General features: G+C 34.2%; 1 protein-coding gene across 6 annotated transcripts in view; it reads left to right on the top strand.

Moving 5' to 3' along the window:
- The window catches only part of LOC309627643 (sodium channel and clathrin linker 1-like), a 224,099-nt gene that overhangs the window by 11,717 nt on the left and 192,668 nt on the right, over positions 1–19,714 (top strand). For all 6 annotated transcript variants that reach the window (XM_082389786.1, XM_082389787.1, XM_082389789.1 and 3 more), the window contains exon 2: positions 6,082–6,149. In XM_082389786.1, the coding sequence (XP_082245912.1) occupies positions 6,082–6,149 (68 nt within the window). The remainder of the gene's footprint in view (positions 1–6,081; positions 6,150–19,714) is intronic.

The following is a 19,714-nucleotide window of genomic DNA, read 5'->3' as shown; positions in this document are numbered from 1 at the left end:
ACGATGCTTATCGTTTTCCAGTGATTTCCCAATGTTGATCAACTTATACATGCTTATTTCCCATCTGTATATATTATTCTGTAAGGTGTCTACTCATATTTGTTTTAATTTGGTATGTTTTTCTTATTGTGGATTTTTTCTAGTTCTTTGAGTATTTTGCATGCAAATCTTTCTTCAGTTATGTGTTTTGAAAATATATTTTCGTAGTCAGGGGCTTGTCTTTCCATTCTTTGAACATTGTCCTTCATAGAGTAAATAGTTTAAATCTAATAAAGTCCACATTATCAATATTTTTTCTTTCACGGATTGTGCTTTTTGTGTTGTATATGAAAACTAATTATCAAAACTAGAACTCATGTGGATTTTCTCCCAAGTTTTCCACTATAATTTTTATAGTTCTGTACTCTGTATTTAAGACAATGAATGATTTTGAATGAATTTATGTCTAAGTTGCAAAGTTTGTGTCTTTATTTTCTTATGGTCATCGATTTGTACCCTCATCATTTGTTGATAATGACTAAAGACTAAAAGTCTGTACTTTCTGTATTAATGTGCCTTTATTCCTTTGACCAAGGTCAAGTTGTCTGAATTTGCATAGGTGTACTAGTGGACTCTGTCTGTTCTGTTTATCTTTGTGTCTGTTTGTTTCAAATACCATGCTCTCTTGATTATTTTAGCTTTCTAGTAAATCTTGAAATTGGGAAGTGTGAGTTCATCAACTTCTTCTTCATCAGTGTTGTCTAGACTACTCAATGCAATGTTTAAAACAAGTTTGTCCATATCTACAAAATGGCTTTTATTGGAATTGTACTGGATCTTTAAATCAATTTAAGAAGAATTGACATCTTAATAATATTGTGGCTTTTGATGATGAACAAGGAATTTATCTCAATTGATTTATTTTTCTTTCATTGCTTTCAAGAATGTTTCATATCTTTTTTCTTTTTAAAAGATTTATTCAATTTATTAAAGAAAAAACAAAAGAACCAGTTCATCCATTTTTCCCTGCCTCTCCCTGCCCCCATCCTCCACTTCTTGAAACCACCAATCTGTTCCCTGTATCAGTGACCTTGGTTTCTCTCTTTTCATATGATATTTGTCTTTCTGTGTTACTTATTTCACTTAGCATCATGTTCTCGAGGTCCACCCATATTGTCACAAATGGCAAGATTTCATTCTTTGTTTATGGCTGAGTAATATTCCATTGTATATATACCACAATTTCTTTATCTACTCATCCAACAATGGATGTTTAGGTTGTTTCCATATCTTGGCTCTTATAAATAATGCTGCAATGAACATGGGGGTGCATATCGTTTCAAATTAGTGTTTTAATTTTCTTTAGATAAATACTCAGAAGGGGAATTGGTGGGTCATGTGAATTCTGTTTTTAGTTTTTTGAGGAACCAAAACCTACATACTGTTTTTCATAGTAGTTGCACCAGTACCCATCTCCACATCCTCACCAACAGTACCCATCTCCACATCCTCACCAACACTTGTTATTTCTTGTCTTTTTGATAATAGCCATTCTAATGGGAATGAGGTGATATCTTGTTGTGGTTTTGATTTGCGTTTTCCTGATTAATGATGTTGAGTATCTTTTCATGTGTCTATTGGTCTTCTTTGGAAAAATGTCTATTCAGGTCTTCTGCCCATTTTTTAATCAAGTTGTTTGTTTTTTCGCTATTGAGTTGTGTGAGTTCTTTATTTTAGATCTGTTCCCCTTTTCAGATATATGATTTGCAATTATTTTCTCCCATTCAGTAGGTTGCCTTTTCATTTTATTGATAGTTTTCTTTGCTGTGCAGGGGCTTTTTCCTCTTTAAGAAGTTTCGAGGTACAGCATTTTCACTATCATCGAGTTCAAAATACTTTTTAAGTTTGTTTTGTAATTCATCCTGAGACCAGTAGGTTATTGAAAAGTAATTTCTTACATTATGGAGATTTTTCCTGTAGTTTTTGGTTCTTCATTCTAGCCTAACTGTGCTAATATCAGGTAATAGGCCCTCTTTGGCTTTGCAGGGGAGCAAAAATAATTTTCCTCTACCCTTCTAGGTTGTTGCCTGTGACCTCCTATAGTAAAAGACAGACTAATAGGAGAAAAACAAGTTTAATAACATATTTACCTTTTGTATACATTAGAGACCCAGGAAAACTGAGAAAAACTCCTTCAAATGTCCCAAGCTACAATCTTAAATAACATCTTCAGATAAAGACAAAAGAAGAGATGAGAAATTACCAGGAAAAGCACAGTAAACAGGAATAAAGTTTTTAAGCAGATTTAAGTCATTACCTTCTCTATTCATAAAGAGTTTCTAGAGATTTAGAGTCATCTTTCTCTTTCTGGTATAGAGAGGGAGACATGCTTACAAATGGAGTTTTCCCTTATAAATGTAAATGTCTTTTACAAAATGGTAACTTCTACTCAGTTTTCAGAGCTTTTTCTATTCTGCTGTTTCTTAAAAATTACCAGCCTAAAATAATCCTTATGATAAAGAGGCATATTTTAGAGTGGTATATTCTCCTCTTCAGCTTCAGTCTTTTGAAAGTTGTTGAGACTTACTCTTATTTATTTATTTTAATTTTTAGTTTTTCTTCTTTTTTTATTGAAGTATAGTTGCTGTGCAGTGTTATATAAGTTACAGGTGTACAGTTTTTAGTGCTTCACAATTTTTAAAAGTTATATTCTATTTATAGTTATTATAAAGTATTGGCTGTATTTCCCATGTTGTACAATATACCCCTGTAGCTTATACCTAATAATTGTACCTCTTACTCCCCTACCCCAATATTGCCCTCCCCTCTTCACTCTCCCCACTGGTAACCACTAGTTTGTTCTCTATATCTGTGAGTCTGCTTCTTTTAGGTTATATTCACTAGTTTGTTGTATTTTTTTAGATTCCACATATAAGTGATATCATGCAGTATTTGTCTTTCGGTGTCTGATTTATTTCACTTAGCATAATGCCCTCCAAGTCCATCCATGTTGCTACAAATGGCGAAATTTCCTTCTTTTTATGGCTGAGTTGTATTCTGTCTCCTTTATCCATTCATCTGTTGATGGACACTTAGGTTGCTTCCATATTTTGGCAATTGTTAATAATGCATGCTATATGTACACCTGAAACTAACACAACATTGTAAATCAATTATACCCCAATAAAAATTTTTCAAAAATAATGCATGCTATGAACATTGGAGTGCATGTATCTTTTCGAATTAGTGTTTTTGTTTTTATAGGATATATACCCAGGAGTGGAATTGCTGGGTCATATAGTAGTTCAATTTTTAGTTTTTTGGGAAACGTTCATACTGTTTTTAACAGTGACTGCACCAATTTACATTCCCACCAACAGTGTACAAGTGTTCCTTTTTCTCCACATCCTGGCCAACATTTGTTATTTGTGTTCTTTTTGATGATAACCATTCTGACAGGTGTGAGGTGGTATCTCAATGTGTTTTTTTTTTTTTAATTTTTATTTATTTATTTATTTATTTATTTATTTATTTATTTATTTATTTATTTATGGCTGTGTTGGGTCTTCGTTTCTGTGCAAGGGCTTTCTCCAGTTGCGGCAAGTGGGGGCCACTCTTCATCACGGTGCGCGGGCCTCTCATTATCGTGGCCTCTCTTGTTGCGGAGCACAGACTCCAGACGCGCAGGCTCAGTAATTGTGGCTCATGGGCCTAGTTGCTCCGTGCATGTGGGATCTTCCCAGACCAGGGCTTGAACCCGTGTCCCCTGCATTGGCAGGCAGATTCTCAACCACTGCGCCACCAGGGAAGCCCTCAATGTGGTTTTGATTTGCATTTCCCTGATAATTAGTGATGTTGAGCATCTTTTCATGTGCCTATTGGCCATCTACATTTCCTCTTTGGAAAAATGTCTATTCACTACTTATGTCCACTTTTTAATCAGGTTATTTGTATTTTTGATGTTGAGTTGTATGAGCTGTTTATATATGTTGGATATTATTCCCTTATCAGGCATATCATTTGCCAATATTTCATTAAATAGGTTGTCTTTTCATTTTGTTGATGGTTTCCTTTGCTGTGAAAAGCTTTTAAGTTTGGTTAGCTCCTATTTGTTTATTTTTGGTTTTATTTCCTTTGCCTGAGGAGAAGGATCCAAAAAGATATTGCTGTAATTTATGTCAAAGAATGTTCTGCCTTTGTTTTCCTCTAGGAGTTTTATGGCTTTCACTCTTACATTTAGGTCTTTAAACCATTTTGAGTTTATTTTTGTATATGGTGTTAGAGATGTTCTAATTTCCTTCTTTTACATGTAGCTGTCCAGTTTTCCCAGTACCACTTATTGAAGAAACTGTCTTTTATCCATTGCATAGTCTTGCCTCCTTTGTCATAGATTAATTGACCATAAGTGTATGAGTTTATTTCTGGGCTCTCTATCCTGTTCCATTGATCTATGCTTTTGTGCCAGTACAATACTGTTTTGGTTACTGTAACTTTGTAGTATAGTCTGAAGTCAGGGAGCGTGATTCCTCCACCTCTGTTCTTCTTTCTCAAGATTGTTTTGGCTATTTGTGTTTCCATACAAATTTTAAGATTTGTTCTAGGTCTATGAAAAGTGCCATTGGTATTTTGATAGGGATTGCATTGAATCTGTAGATTGCCTGAGTAGTATGGACATTTTAACAATATTGATTATTCCGATCCAAGAACACAGTATATCTTTCCATGTGTTTGTGTCTTCAATTTCTTTCATCAGTGTCTTATAGTTTTTAGAATACAGGTTTTTTGCCCCCTTAGGTAGGTTTATTCCTGGGTATTTTATTCTTTTTGGTACAGTGGTAAATGGGATTGTTTGCTTAATTTCTTTTTCTGATACTTTGTTTTTAATGTATAGAAATGCAACAGATTTCTGTATATTAATTTTGTATCCTGCAACTTTACCAAATTCATTGATTAGCTCTAGTAGTTTTCTGGTGGCATCTTTAGGATTCTCTATGTATAGTATCATGTCATCTGCAAACAGTGACAGTTTTACTTCTTCTTTTCCAATTTGTATTCCTTTTATTTCTTTTTCTTCTCTGATTGCCATGGCTAGGACCTCCAAAACTATGTTGAATAAAAGTGGTGAAAGTGGGCATCCTTTTCTTGTTCCTGATCTTAGAGGAAATACTTTCAGGATGAAGTTAGCTGTGGGTTTGTCATATATGACCTTTATTGTGTTGAGGTATGTTCCCTCTGTGGCTGGTTTCTGGAGAGTTTTTATCATAAATCGTTGTTGAATTTTGTCGAAAGATTTTTCTGCATCTATTCAGATGATCATATGGCTTTTATTCTTCAGTTTGTTAATGTGGTGTATCACATTGATTGATTTGTGAATGTTGAAAAATCCTTGCATCTCTGAGATAAATCCCACTTGAATATTCAAAAACTTAAAAGAGACTTACCCTTTTGTCAGCAAATTATCAGTTTTAAATGTTCCATGTGATCTTGAAAGAATGAGTTTTGTATATTTGTTGGGTGCTATGTTCTATTGTATGTTGCTTTTCTTGCTTCAAATAAAAATATTACCTTGTACTTGCTGAGAGTTCTGAGCTTTTCTGGACCTTCTTTTCCATTGTCTCTTGCCCATTCCTGCTTAATTTGGATACCTTGTCCTGCAGTTTCTCCTCTGTGTGGAGGTTTGTCCTGGAAGAGAATTCCAGCAGATTTTAACTTCTAAACAGGAATGGTTTAGCCTTATCTTTCCAACTCTTTTCACTTCTAGTAGCAGGAATAAAAAAATAAACATGGAGAATATTTTTTTGACTTCTAGTAACCTGAAGAGCAAACCAGGAGAGACTAAGAATTAAAATTTATAGGATCAGAAAAATTAGTTCTTTGTAGCTGTTCTTTTTCCCATTGGTAGTAGTTATTTGGCTTAGGTGTATAGAATGGCCTAGTTTTAAATTCTAAAATGGTGTGTTGAGATTGATGATTCATTTTATTTTGAACAACAGTGGCGACTAGCAGTTTTGCATTGGATGTATCAATATCTACTTTATTTCTACTTTTTAAAAGTTGAACATTACCCAATTAACTACAAATTGGTTCTTCTCTTTGTTTCAGATCAAAAGCTAAATGAAGTTCTTAGACGGTATCAAATGGAAAATTTTTTCAAATATTCATCGGCACAGGTATGTAAATTAAATTGAGGCCTAACAAATTAAGTACAAATTTGGTTGTAAACATCTCTACATGAATACAAATGTAGAATAAGTGCTACCTAGGATTATTCCATGTGAAGTGGCCCGTAGCACTTTAAAAGTTTGTTTACAACTTTGATTCTTGTAAGGAGGAAAACTTGTTTTTATTTAATGACTGTAAATTCTTTGACCATAGAAATTGTGTTTTTCCTCCCAGAGTTGGAGATTACATATTATGTATAGTGTTAAAATGTCCGAGTTCTAAAATGAGAATTCATTAGACTTTTGAAACATCCTAAATAGGTTTCTCAAGATACATCCAACTGTAAACTTTAACTCTGAATTTTTGTAAATTATGACAGAGCATAAACTAACTCAAAACAGTAAATAATATATGGTATTGTTTTAATATTTTTTTCTTGGTGTATTTTTTTATTTAAATATTGTGTTAAAAAAATTTTTTTTTGACCAATAAGGTATACTTACTGGTGGACTCTGAGTTATAGGATATTAAAAGAAAAATATCTCCTAGATTAGTGGTAGTTCTCCACTGAATCAATAAAGAAGTGGTTTGCTTTTGACATAAATAAATCTTGTAATTAAAACTGAAATTGCTTTTAAGAAATTAAAAGGAAGTTGTTTTTAAGATACTAGGTGATAGAAAATCTTTCATATCCAATAGCCTCTAAATTTTGCTTAGATTCTTAGGTTCTTTTGCTTCTGCTTAATGTCATATAGAATATGCCTGAAGAGGGAGGATTCAAACAAAAGATTGATTTTAAAGCCTCTGGGCATGGAATTGCATCATATCTCCTGGAATCTGTGGCGGACTTGATTATGAAAGATGGTTTTACCAGATAAAATAATGACTCTCAATAGCTCTTTAAGTGTCCCTGCATTGTGTACTGTGATTATAATTAATTAAAGCCTGATGGTAACATACCAAGTAGGGAAAAGTTTTCCCTTATTTAGTAGTGTACTCTTCAGTGAAATTATATAGCTCCTTTAATTATTTGAAGGTACACATTCTTCTCTTACATGTACTATTCTTGTAGTCATAAGTCAAATCTGGATTTCTATTTCTTACTTTTAGTGTTAGTATATTGTTACTGCCTGATTCCTTTGCAGTCTACCATTTCTTCAGAACATGTTGCTGTCTCAAGACTCTAGTCCTCATGGGTCTTGCCTTTCACTGGGTAGTTTGCACTAGTGAGTGGGAGGTGATATGGGAGCATGAAAGAGAGTTTAATCTTCTTTCTAGCAGAAACGTCCATATCCTTGGTCATATGTAGTGCATCCTTCGGGATTTTTCACCCCAGAAGCATTATTCTGGTTTCTGATAAAATGCTCAGGAGGAATTTCTTTCTTTCTTGTTGTTTTGTTTTGTTTTTGTTTTCTGTTTATTTTCTAGTAAAGGAAGACATAGAAGTAGGGGTTAAACTGTTCATTATCAGAGAGTAAATGGGACCCAGGAACACTGGCTCAGATCTCTTGTCACTGTAACTTTAGTCGTTGCTACTAGCAACAGAAATTCTTCATAAATTTGTTTGCTCTTTTTGTTCAGCTGTGTTTCCCAAGTTCCTAGAACAATTCTTGTTAGATACGCAATAAATATTTGTAGGATTAATTAAACAGCTATATCTTTCCTCTTCTTCCCTCCTTCCTACATATCTTCCAACATTATTTGAGCTCTGTGTGCCAAATACAGTGAAAGTGGAGATGTAAAAAGTCATGATCAGCTTGGGAAATACAAATAGTTCATGCCTTTTAGTTCTGTTTTTCAAAATAAAGTCCCAATGAACTGTCCCTTCTTTCTCACACTAGGTACCATAAAATTGCCAGCTCTTGTGTTAAGTGGACATATCTTAAGAAACCTTTTTCCAGTATCAAAAAAACAAACCTGCAAGAGTTTGATATTTATTTCTTACATTTTAAGTTGGTACTTCAAACATAATTTTCTATAGAAACTGTATTATAAGTGATAGTTAAAATTCTTTAGTACTATTACTACATAATGATCATTTAGACTTCTTTTGGATCAAAGTAAGGTCTGTGGATTGCCTTAAGATTTTCTGTATAGCATTATTTCTTAGGAAAATACAGGATACCTTTATAATAACTAATGATACATAAATTCTGTGGATTTAAACAGAAAGTTGGAGTCTTCCAATGTGTTGAATAGGTCATATATTTAATATATTTGGTTCATAATTCATTCATCTTTAAAAAAAACCTTTTCCCTTCTTATAATTGTATGTAACTTTTTAAAGATACTTCATTTTATTTATTTTAATTTTTATTTTATATTGGAGTATAGTCAATTTACAACATTGTGTTAGTTTCAGATGTACAGCAAAGTGATTCATATATATACATATATATATATACACACATATATCCATTCTTTTGTGTGTGTATATATATATATATACACACACACACACACACACACACACACACACACACACACACACACACACACACACACACACACACATATCCATTCTTTTTCAGATTCTCTTCCCATATAGATCATTACAGAATATTGAGTAGAGTTCCCTGTGCTATACAGTAGGTCCTTGTTGATTATCTATTTTATATGTAGTAGTGTGTATCTGTTAATCCCAACCTCCTAATTTATCTCCCCCACCCCAACCGTTCCCCTTTTGTAACCATAAGTTTGTTTTCTATGTCTGTGGGTCTGTTTCTGTTTTGTAAGTAAGTTCATTTATATCATCTTTTTAGATTCCACATATAAGTGACATCATATGGTATTTGTCTTTCTCTGTCTGACTTACTTCACTTAGTATGATAATCTCTAGGTCCATTCATGTTGCTGCAAATGGCATTATTTCATTCTTTTTTATTTTCTGAAGAACTAATGGCTTTATTCAAAAATTTAAGAATCAGCAGCACTAGGAGGGGTTGTACAAAATGGAAGGTTTTTATAGGTAGAAGGAAGGGAGGGAGCGAGAAGGTATTAGTAAATGAAAAGAAAGGATTGTTTCAGGCCAGGTCTTCTACCAGGACCGGAACTGCAGGGGTCTTTCTCAGGAAATTTCAGTTGGACTGTTTTAAAGGTCACATCTCTGGGAGGGGTTGAAAATGGCTTGGTTTGCTGTGATGGGGGGTGAGTGACCCCATTTGGGGCTTGTTATTTCTTTTTTAACACTTGGTATAATGGCATTATTTTGCATTTCCCTGTTGAATAGTGATGTTGAGAATATTTTCATATGCTTATTGGCCATTTGGATGTTCTCTTTTCTGACGTTCCTGTTTAAATATTTTGCCCATTTAAAAAATTGGGTTGTTTGCCTTTTTAAAAAAAACTTTTATTGAAGTATAGATGATTTACAATGATGTGTTAGTTTCAGGTGTACAGCAAAGTGAATCAGTTATACATATACATATATCCACTCTTTTTTAGATTGTATTCCCATGTAGGTCATTACAGAGTATTGAGTAGATTTTCCTGTGCTGTACACTAGGTCCTTATTAGTTATCTATTTTATATGTAGTAGTGTGTATATGTCAATCCCAATCTTCCAATTTATCCCTGCCTCCCTTTTCCCCCCTGGTAACCATAAATTTGTTTTCTACATCTGTGACTCTATTTCTGTTTTGTAAATAAGTTCACTTGTGCCATATTTTAGATTCCACATATAAGTGATATCATATATTTGTCTTTCTCTGTCTGACTTACATCACCCAGTATGAGAATCTCTAGGTCCATCCATGTTGCTGCAAATGGCATTATTTCGTTCTTTTTTATGGCTGAGTAATATTCCGTTGTATATATATACCATATCTTCTTTATCCATTCCTCTGTTGATGGACATTTAGGTTGGTTCCACGTCCTGGCTATTGTAAACAGTGCTGCAATGAACATTGGGGTACATGCATCTTTTCAAATTATGGTTTTCTCCAGATATATGCCAGGAGTGGGATTGCTGGATCATATGGTAGCTCTATTTTTAGTTTTCTAAGGAACCTCCATACTGTTCTCTATAGTGCTGTACCAATTTACATTCCCACCAACGGTGTAAGAGGGTTCCCTTTTCTTTACACCCTCTCCAGCATTTATTGTTTGTAGATTTTTTGATGATGGCCATTCTGACTGGTGTGAGGTGATGCCTCAGTGTAGCTTTAATTTGCATTTCTCTAATAATTAGTGATGTTGAGCATCTTTTCATGTGCTTTTTGGCCATCTGTATGTCTTCTCCGGAGAAATGTCTATTTAGATCATCTGCCCATTTTTTGATTGGGTTTATTTCATTCTTTTTTATGGCTAAATAATATTCCATTGTATATATGTACTAAAGATACTTTAAGTAACTAGTTTCTTGAATGATCCCTTCAGGTTGTTGTGAAATTTAGTTGTCTTTCTTTGATTATGTTGTGTTTTCTATATAAATAAAAAGTATTTCAAGTCACATTGCTTTCTAAGAGTGTAGTATAGTAGTAGGCACTGGATGACAAATATTCAAAGATAAGAAAAATATTCAAGAAGGTGAGTGGGAAATATCCCCTTTTTTCCCATTTTTTTCATCCTACTTTTTTTCCCCCTTAAATCCCTGCCTTTTCTCACATGAAAGCTAATTAAATCCTCTTTGTAACCTATGCCACACTAGTATGTGTGTACTGAAGGGTAGGATTAGTGTTTTTGTTCTCTTTGTACTTGCTGGAGGAACAGGGTGGAATATTAAAAATAAGTTTATTTTCTCTGAAAGCTCTCCTAAAAGTGTCTTGGGACTTCTTTTTCTACTTGTTATCCCTTGAACTCAAAATTAAAGTTAAAAAAAAATTGAGAGAGTCTGCTGGGAAAGAAAGGGAATAACATAAACTAGAAAGAAGAGGAAGGAAGAAATAAGTATAAAAGTGTGGTGCTGGAGGTATGAGTTGGTTGTGGAGGGGAAAGACAGTCATTGTGCACATTTATTCACTGATTCAGCAAACATTAATGTGTTAATTCAATAAATTTTGAGTGCATGAATGTGCTAGGTAAGCTCTGGGGACAGAGCTATGAATAAGATAGACAAAGGATCCTCCTTCAATGGAAGAATATGAATGAATGAATGAATGAATGAATGAATGAATGAAAACTGTGATAACCTATGAACAAAATAAACAGGGTGCTGAGATAGAGATTAAAATGCATGTTGTGTGGTGGTGGCTGAGACCCGTTTTTGGTAGAAAGGTCAGAGAAGGCTTCTCTAAGGCAGGTAACATTCAAGTGGCACCGAAAGTGAAGAACAAGTCAAAGAATGGACCAAAAAGAGGCTCTGAGGCAGGAAGAAATTTGACACGTCTTGTATAGTACATAAGAGCTGGTCCAATTGTAATCAGATAATAGTTATTGGAAATTTACATTGAAGGAATAGTAAGGCTACTCCTGTTGATCATGAGTTTAAAAATATAACACTTGATAGATAAGATATAACACACCACTTTTACTATTTAAGTCAAATTATTAGCTTTCTAGACCAGTGCTGTTCAGTAGAACTTCCTGTGATCATGGAAATATATAATTCTGTACTGTTCAATACAGTAGCCAGTATCACATGGGGGCTTTTATGCACTTGAAATTAGGCTAGCACAACTGACAGGTCTTTTATCTAATTTTCACTTGAAAAATGAAATTTAAATTTGAGTAGACTAATGTGGCTTATGGCTATTGTGTTGGACAGTGCAGTTCTAAACTCTCCATGTGATGAATTACTCAGGTAAAACCTTGAAGAGTTGATTTTGCATAATCCCATGATGAAGATAGAAAATCAATAGTTCAGTACTTTAAAGAGTCTGAGTGTAAGTCTATCAATTTCTTAGGTTGTACATCAACCTTTATTGATAAATGATGAAAATCAGTCTCCTCATGATATGAATGAAAGGTGTAGGGGTTTGCTGCAACCCTCTAAAATGTATGAGAACACCTTCACAAAATGCTAATCGACCTATACTTTATTTTCTTCCAAAGGATAGAGGAAAGGATGCCATTTACTTATTTGATAGCCAGTGATAATGATTAAAGTCAGGGGCACAAAATTAAACATTCAGAACTGTAATTACAGTACTTAGAGAGTATGTAGTCTTGTTAATTAGAGGAAGAAAAGTGTCCAGAAAATTTGTTTACCTGACTACAATCAAATATTATTGACATTCTTTCTGTGATATATCATCACTGTCATCTCAGGAAGTCATCTTGAGATCAAAATAGATAGAAATTAATTGTACAGTATCCATTTTTCAAGATTCATAAAATTCTATAAATGTTTCTTTTCTTTGTATAGTTTGTTTAAATTTTGTTTTAGAGAATATAAAAAGTCTTATAAATGCTTTATAGTCAATTTCAATCTTATTTTCCCAACCTGATTTTTTTCCACTAGGTCTCTAGTTACTAAGTAATGCAGTCTCTTATTCCAGAAGTTTTGCTAGCAAGTGGGAAGGGTTTGCTGAATCTGTATTTTTATTTTCAAATATTTTTCTTATGTTTTGATTTATTACATTTATTTTCAGAATCGTATAGCTTTTGTAATTACTTTAGATTGGTGGGTCATCTATTCTTACATTTGTATTTCCTTAGCAACTATCATTAGAAAATAGTTATGGAGCAGTGTCTTCACAGAATTCACTTTAACCAATGTATATTGAGCACCATCTTTACGTAAGGCACTGTGCTAGGGGCTTTAGCGATATAAAGGTCTGTAAAATAAAATAACGATTTCAAAGGAACTTAGAGACTAATGAAAATATGGGATGAGAAATATTAAATAATTAGGTAAAAGGCATCTTATTTGAATCTTAAGAACTTTAAAACCAAATATGGGTATTAAGAGAAAAAAGGAGATCATATATAGTTGGAGAGATCTGGGAAAGTTTCCTGAAGGATGTGAGGCATATTTGCTGGGCACTGATAAATAGGTAGGATTTCGAAAGAACTTCAATGGGGGCCAAAAGACGGGGTGGTGAAGAGCATTGCAGATGGACCCATTGGCATGATGAGAAGCCAAAGGAGGTGAGAAAATGAGAGTTGTATTTAGCGACTAAAACATACTTCAGTTTGTGTAATTCTTTCACATATGTGAAGAAGTAATTGAAAATAACATTAGGAAGGGTAGGTTGTTTCCACATGGTAGAGGACATTGAATGGTTAAGTTTAATAGTTTGGATTTAATTTAATGAGCACTAGAAGATTACTAAATAGTTTTCAGAAGAATGGTTTTCTGAATAATCTGGAAGAAATTCATTTATTTGTTTATCACTAATTTATTGTGCAGCTATTGTAAATAAGTCATTGTGTTAGACTCTTGATAGATAAAATAATAGTACAGGCATGGTGCTATCTATAAGGTAGATTAAAGTGGAGAGAAGAAACATGTGATAAGAATAACAACTAGGAAACATAATTGATGGGTGGGAGGATAATAAGGGCTTGAATTATTATTTTGTAAAATGTCAGCCATCTTCAACTATCAGTCATAACACTGGTAGTTGATTTTGATTTTATAAAAATTTCTAAGAAATTTGAGAAATAATATTTTAAAAGTTTAAACTACAGTTGACCTTTGAACTGTGAGGGTCTTCTTAGCTGCAGACTTTTTCCAAAAAATATAGTACCTGTATTTTCATTTTGCAAATCTTTAAATTAGGTAAGTATGGGCAAAGGTTTGTGTTAGATTAGATATTACAATATGTGGAATCAAAAGAACTAAGGTTTGAGTCCTGATTCTATCCAGATTGTTTCAGCTTCCTACCCTTGAGTGAGTCATTTATCAGTTCCTTTGTTTTTGAGGCAGAGATAGCAGTTATGTGGATTTTCGGCTGCTGATCAGCACCTCTACCCGCCAAGCTGTTCAAGGGCTGACTGTATTTAGTTATCCCAAGAAGTTTTTAAACTATTGAACAACTGAAAGTTAAAATATCACTTGTCTCTCAATTAATTCTTTAAAAATTACAATAAATTTTTCAGTGGTCTTGGATTGAATAAATCACTCCTTGAAGTTACATAGACTGTTGGATGCATTTATTCCTTAACTCATCAAGCTCTCTCTGGAAGGCTACCTTTCTTTTAGTATAATCCATTTCATAGTTCTTCTGGATCCATGTGAACAGAAGTGTTTTCAGTACTATACATGCACTAATAATTTTACTAAATATGCTCATATATCAAATCATTTTGTTGTATCATTTGGCAGGTTTTAAAATTAAATATAAGTGATACACTATATGTCTCCTTCGGCAAAACTTGCTTTTTTCGTTCAACATTATTTTAAAATATTTGATGCATATATACCAGTTCATGCACTGTAACTGCTGTCTACTGCATTCCATCGTATAACTGTACCACAGTTTATTTATCCATTCCCCTGTTGAAGGACATTTAAGTTTTGTACAATTTTTTCATCTTGCTGTAATGCTTAAACACATTTTTGAACATGTCTCTGTATACACATGTGAGAGTTTTTTTAGGTTGAATACTTAAAATTGGAGCTTTCTCATCTTCAGGTTTACTAGAAATTGCAAGAGGACTCTTCAAGGTGATTGTACTAGTTTTCATTCCATTTCATGGTGTATGAGAGTGCTCATTTTGAAACATCCAACAGGTGGCATTGTCACTCATTTTGTTTTTGTTAGTGTGATTGGTGTGAAGTGATAGTCTAATCATTACAGCTGGAAATGTAGTCTAAGTTGATCAGTTTGGATTTAATTTAATAAGTGACAGTATAATCACTACAACTGGAAAACAAATTGTCATATAATTGTTAGTTTTAAGGTTCGAATTCACACTTGGTATACTTTGGTATCCTGTGAATCTAAACTCCATAGTCTCTGCAAGATATTGATGGTTTGAAGCCTTTTTTTTTTTTTTTCCTCCTAAGAGACCCTCTCAAGTCATCTTCTAATTCAGGGCTTAGCAAACTATATCCCACTGACTAAATCTCACCTGCCATCTGTTTTAGTAAACAGAAATTTATTGGAACACAGCCACACTCATTTGTTTACATATTGTCTATGGCCTCTTTTGTGCTACAAGGGCAGGGTTGAATAGCTGTGACAAACACCCTGTTATTCACAAAACCTAATAAGTTTACTGTCTGGCCCTTTACAGAAAACTTTGCTAACTCTTATTCTAATTCAACTATATTATAAAAAGTAATTATATTAAATGTGAATGAACTAAATACTCCAACTATGTAAAACATAAGCACACACACAAATCCAACTATGTCAACCACAGAAAGATTTAAATGAAAAGGATAGAAAAAGTTATACCATGAAAATATTAACTAATAGAAAGCAGACATAGCTCTAGTAACATCAGACAGAGTAGGCATTAGGTAAGAAATGTTGCTTGAGATAAAGAGGAGGGACATCTGCTGAAGGAGTTAAATCACCAGTAAGTTATAACAATTCTAAATCCATATATACTGGGACTTCCCTGGTGGTCCAGTGGGTAAGACTCCATGCTCCCAATGCAGGGGGCCCAGGTTCAATACCTGGTTGGGGAACTAGATCCCCCCATGCATGCCATAACTAAAGAGTTCGCATGCCGCAACTAAGCATCCACATGCCACAACTAAGTGTCCGCATGCCACAACTAAGACATCCGCATGCCGCAACTAAGAGTCTGCATGCCGCAACTAAGAGTTGGCATGCCGCAACGAGGATCCCATGTGCTGCAACTAAGACCTGGTGCAGCCTAAATAAATACATACATACATACATATTTAAAAAAAATAAATCCATATATGCCCAATTGCATAGCTTCAAAATATGTAAAAGTAAAAAATTTTTTTAATTTAAAGAAGCAAATATAGAATTTCAAGGGAGAATTTAACACACCTCTCTCAATAGAGAGAATAAACAAACAAAAAATTGGTAACGATATAAGAAATACAAACAACATACTTGACAAACTGGATCCAAATGACATATAAAGAACATTGGACTCAACAAAAATAGAATACATACTCTTTTCCAGTGCACATGGAACAGTTACCAAAATTGACAGTAAGCTGACTCATAAATAGCCTCAACAAATTTCAGAGGATTCATATCATTCATATTTTGTTTTCTGACCACAGTGGAATTAAGGTATAAAGCAACAACAAAAAGATAAACTAGAAAATCCTCTATTCCTTTGAAATTAAGCAATATACTTCTAATGACTTCTTGATCAAAGGGAAAATTATAAATGAAACTTGAAAATATTTGAGCTTAATCAAAATTTGACATAGCAAAACTTGTAGGATGAACTTTCATTTCCAGGAAGATGGAGTTGACCTACTTATTCCTATACCTCCTACTAAGTACAGTTAAAAGCTGTGGACACTATATAAAACAAAGATAAGGCTCAGATTCTTGCCTGTTTGCCTTTTTTTATTGACTTTTCAATCAAAACTTCATACTTTATACAAAAATTAACTCAAAATAGCTCATAGACTTAAACTTAAGATGTAAAACTGAAAAATTTTGGGGGAAAACAATTGGAGATATTTTTTGGAATCTAGAGCTAGTCAAACAGTTTTTGATACCACAAACATGGTCCATAAAAGGAAAAATGGAAAAATTCAACTTCGTCAATACTAAGAACTTTTGCTGTGCCCAAGAGGATGAAAGACATAGTACAGACTGGGTGAAAACAATTGTAAACCATATATCCAACAAATTACTACTCTGTAGAAATTATATAGAACTGTCAAAGCTCAAAACTTAAGAAGAAAAAAAGAAAACAACTATACAGTTAGAAATTGGGCAAAAGATATATAAACAGTCCTTTTGTTTAAGACACAATACAGATGTCAAATAGGCACATGAAAAGATATTTATCATTATTAAAGTTTTACTTTCCTATTGCTGTTCTAACAAGTTACCACAAACTCAGTGACTTAAAACAACACGAAGTGTGATCTTATACTTCTGAAAGTCAGAAGTTTGAAATGGGTCTCACTGGGCCCAAATGAAAGTGTCAGCAGCACTCCCCACTTTCTGCAGGGTATAGGGGAGAATGGGTCCTTCACTCTCTCCTCCTCCCCATTCTAGAGCTGCATTCCTTGCATTCCTTGGCTTGTGGCCCTTTCCTTCATCTCAAAACCAGCAGCATAGGCATTTTGGCTTCAGTCTTCACCTTTCTTCTGATTCTAATTCTTCCTTGTTCATAAGGACCCTTGTAATTATATGGAGTTCAGCTGTATAATCTCCTCCTCCTGTGATTCTTAATCACTTCCGCAAAGTTACTTTTGCCATATGTCATTAGGATTTACAGCTTCAGAGAATGTGACATAAATATTTTTAGGTATCCATTATTCAGCCTACTACAGTTAATTACTAGGTTAATTAAAAAAATTAAAACCATAATGAGATTTCACAACCTTCCAGCCATACCTTCCAGAATGGTTAAAATCAAACATAGCGATAGTGAAAAGTCAAGTACTGGAAAGTATGCAGAAAAACTGGATCAATCAGACATTGCTGGTGAAATGTAAAATGATACTCTGAAAAAAATTTGGGAGTCTCTTTTAAAAAAGTAAACATACAGCCCAGCATTTGTACTCCTGTGCATTCATCATAGAGAAACCTAAATGAACCATGACAACCTAAATAAACTTATGTTTACACAAAAACCTATACACAAATATTTGTAGCAGCTTTGTTCATAATAGCCCAAAATGGGAAACAACCCAGATGTCCTTCATCGGGTGAATGGTTAAACAACTGTGGTACATACTTACCATGTAATATAACTCGGCACTAAAAAGAAATTAATTATTAATATACATAAAAAATGTCCAGGAAATTATGCTGAGTGGAAAAAAAGACCAATCACAGAAGGTTACATACTTTATTGGTTCCATTTATATAACATTTTGGGGTTTTTTTTTCATTTTTGGCTGCTTTGGGTCTCCATTGCTGCGCACGGGCTTTCTCCAGTTGCAGCGAGCGGCGGCCACTCCTTGTTGCAGTGTGCAGGCCTCTCATTGTGTTGGCCTCGCTTATTGCGGAGCACAGGTTCTAGGTGCGCGGGCCTCAGCAGTTGCGGCACACAGGCTCAGCAGCTGTGGCTCGCGGGCTCCAGAGTGCAGGCTCAGCAGTTGTGGCACATGAGCCCAGTTGCTCCGTGGCATGTGGGATCTTCTTGGACCAGGGCTCGAACCCGTGTCCCCTGCATTGGCAGGCGGACTCCTAACCACTGCGCCACCAGGGAAGTCCCTATGTAACATTCTTGAAACGACAAAATTATATAGAGGGAGAACAGATTAGTGGTTGTCAGAGTTCAGGGATGGGGAGGGGTGGGAGGTGGATGAATGTTGCCATAAAAGTGCAACATTAAGGATCTTTGGGTTATAGAACTATTCTGTGTTTTAACTTAATATTATTATGGAAGTGATATTGTACTGTATTGTCTAGAGTTTTGCAAGATGTTACCATTGGGGGAAAACTGGGTAAAGCTATATGACATTTCTCTATTATTTTTTTTTTAAATTGAAGTATAATTGATATACAAGTTATAGGTGTACAATTCTTAGTGATTCACAATTTTTAAAGGTTGATTCCATTTATAGTTATTATAAATAGTGGCTATATTCTCAGTGTTGTACAGTATACCCCTGTTGCTTATTTTATACCTAATAATTTGTACCTCTTACTCTCCTATCCCTATATTACCTCTTCCCCATCCTCTCTCCCCACTGGTAACCACTAGTTTGTTCTTTATATCTGTGAGTCTGCTTCTTTTAGGTTATATTCACTAGCTTGTTGTATATCTGATTCCAAGTATAAGTGATATCATACAGTATTTGTCTTTCTCTGTCTGACTTGCTTCACTTAGCATAATGCCTCCCAAGTCCATTCATATTGCTGCAAATGGCAAAATTTCCTTCTTTTCATGGAAATACAATGGAATACTACTTATGGCTGAGTAGTATTCCATTGTATAAATATATATGTGTGTATATATATATACACATTATTTTATGCCACATCTTCTTTAGCAATTCATCTATTGATGGACATTTAGGTTGCTTCCATATCTTGGCAGTTGTAAATAATGCATGACATGAACATTGGGGTGCATGTATGTTTTCAAATTAGTGTTCTTGTTTTTTATAGATATGTACCCAGGAATGGAATTGCTGGGTCATATGGTAGTTGTGCTTTTAGTTTTTGAGAAGCCTTCATACTGTTTTCCATAGTGGGTGCAACAATTTACATTCCCACCAACAGTGTACTAGGGTTCCCCTTTTTTCCACGTCTTGCTAACATTTGTTGTGTCCTTTTTGATGATAACCATTCTGACAGGTGTAAGGTGATATTTCAGTGTAGTTTTGATTTGCATTTCTCTGAGGATTAGTGATGTTGAGCATCTTTTCATGGGTCTGTCGGCCATCTGCCTTTCCTCTTTGTAAAAATGTCTGTTCACTACTTCTGCCCACTTTTTAATCAAGTTATTTGTTTTTTCGATGTTGAGTTGTATGAACTGTTTATATGTTGGATATTAATCCCTTACCAGTCATATCATTTGGAAATATTTTCTCCCATTAGGTAGGTTGTCTTTTCAT

This window comes from Balaenoptera borealis (assembly GCF_965194805.1).
Source record: "Balaenoptera borealis genome assembly, chromosome: 4".
Lineage (NCBI taxonomy): Eukaryota > Metazoa > Chordata > Mammalia > Artiodactyla > Balaenopteridae > Balaenoptera > Balaenoptera borealis.
The sequence above is the reverse complement of the archived record's forward strand: the minus strand, read 5'-3'. Positions and strand labels throughout refer to the sequence as shown.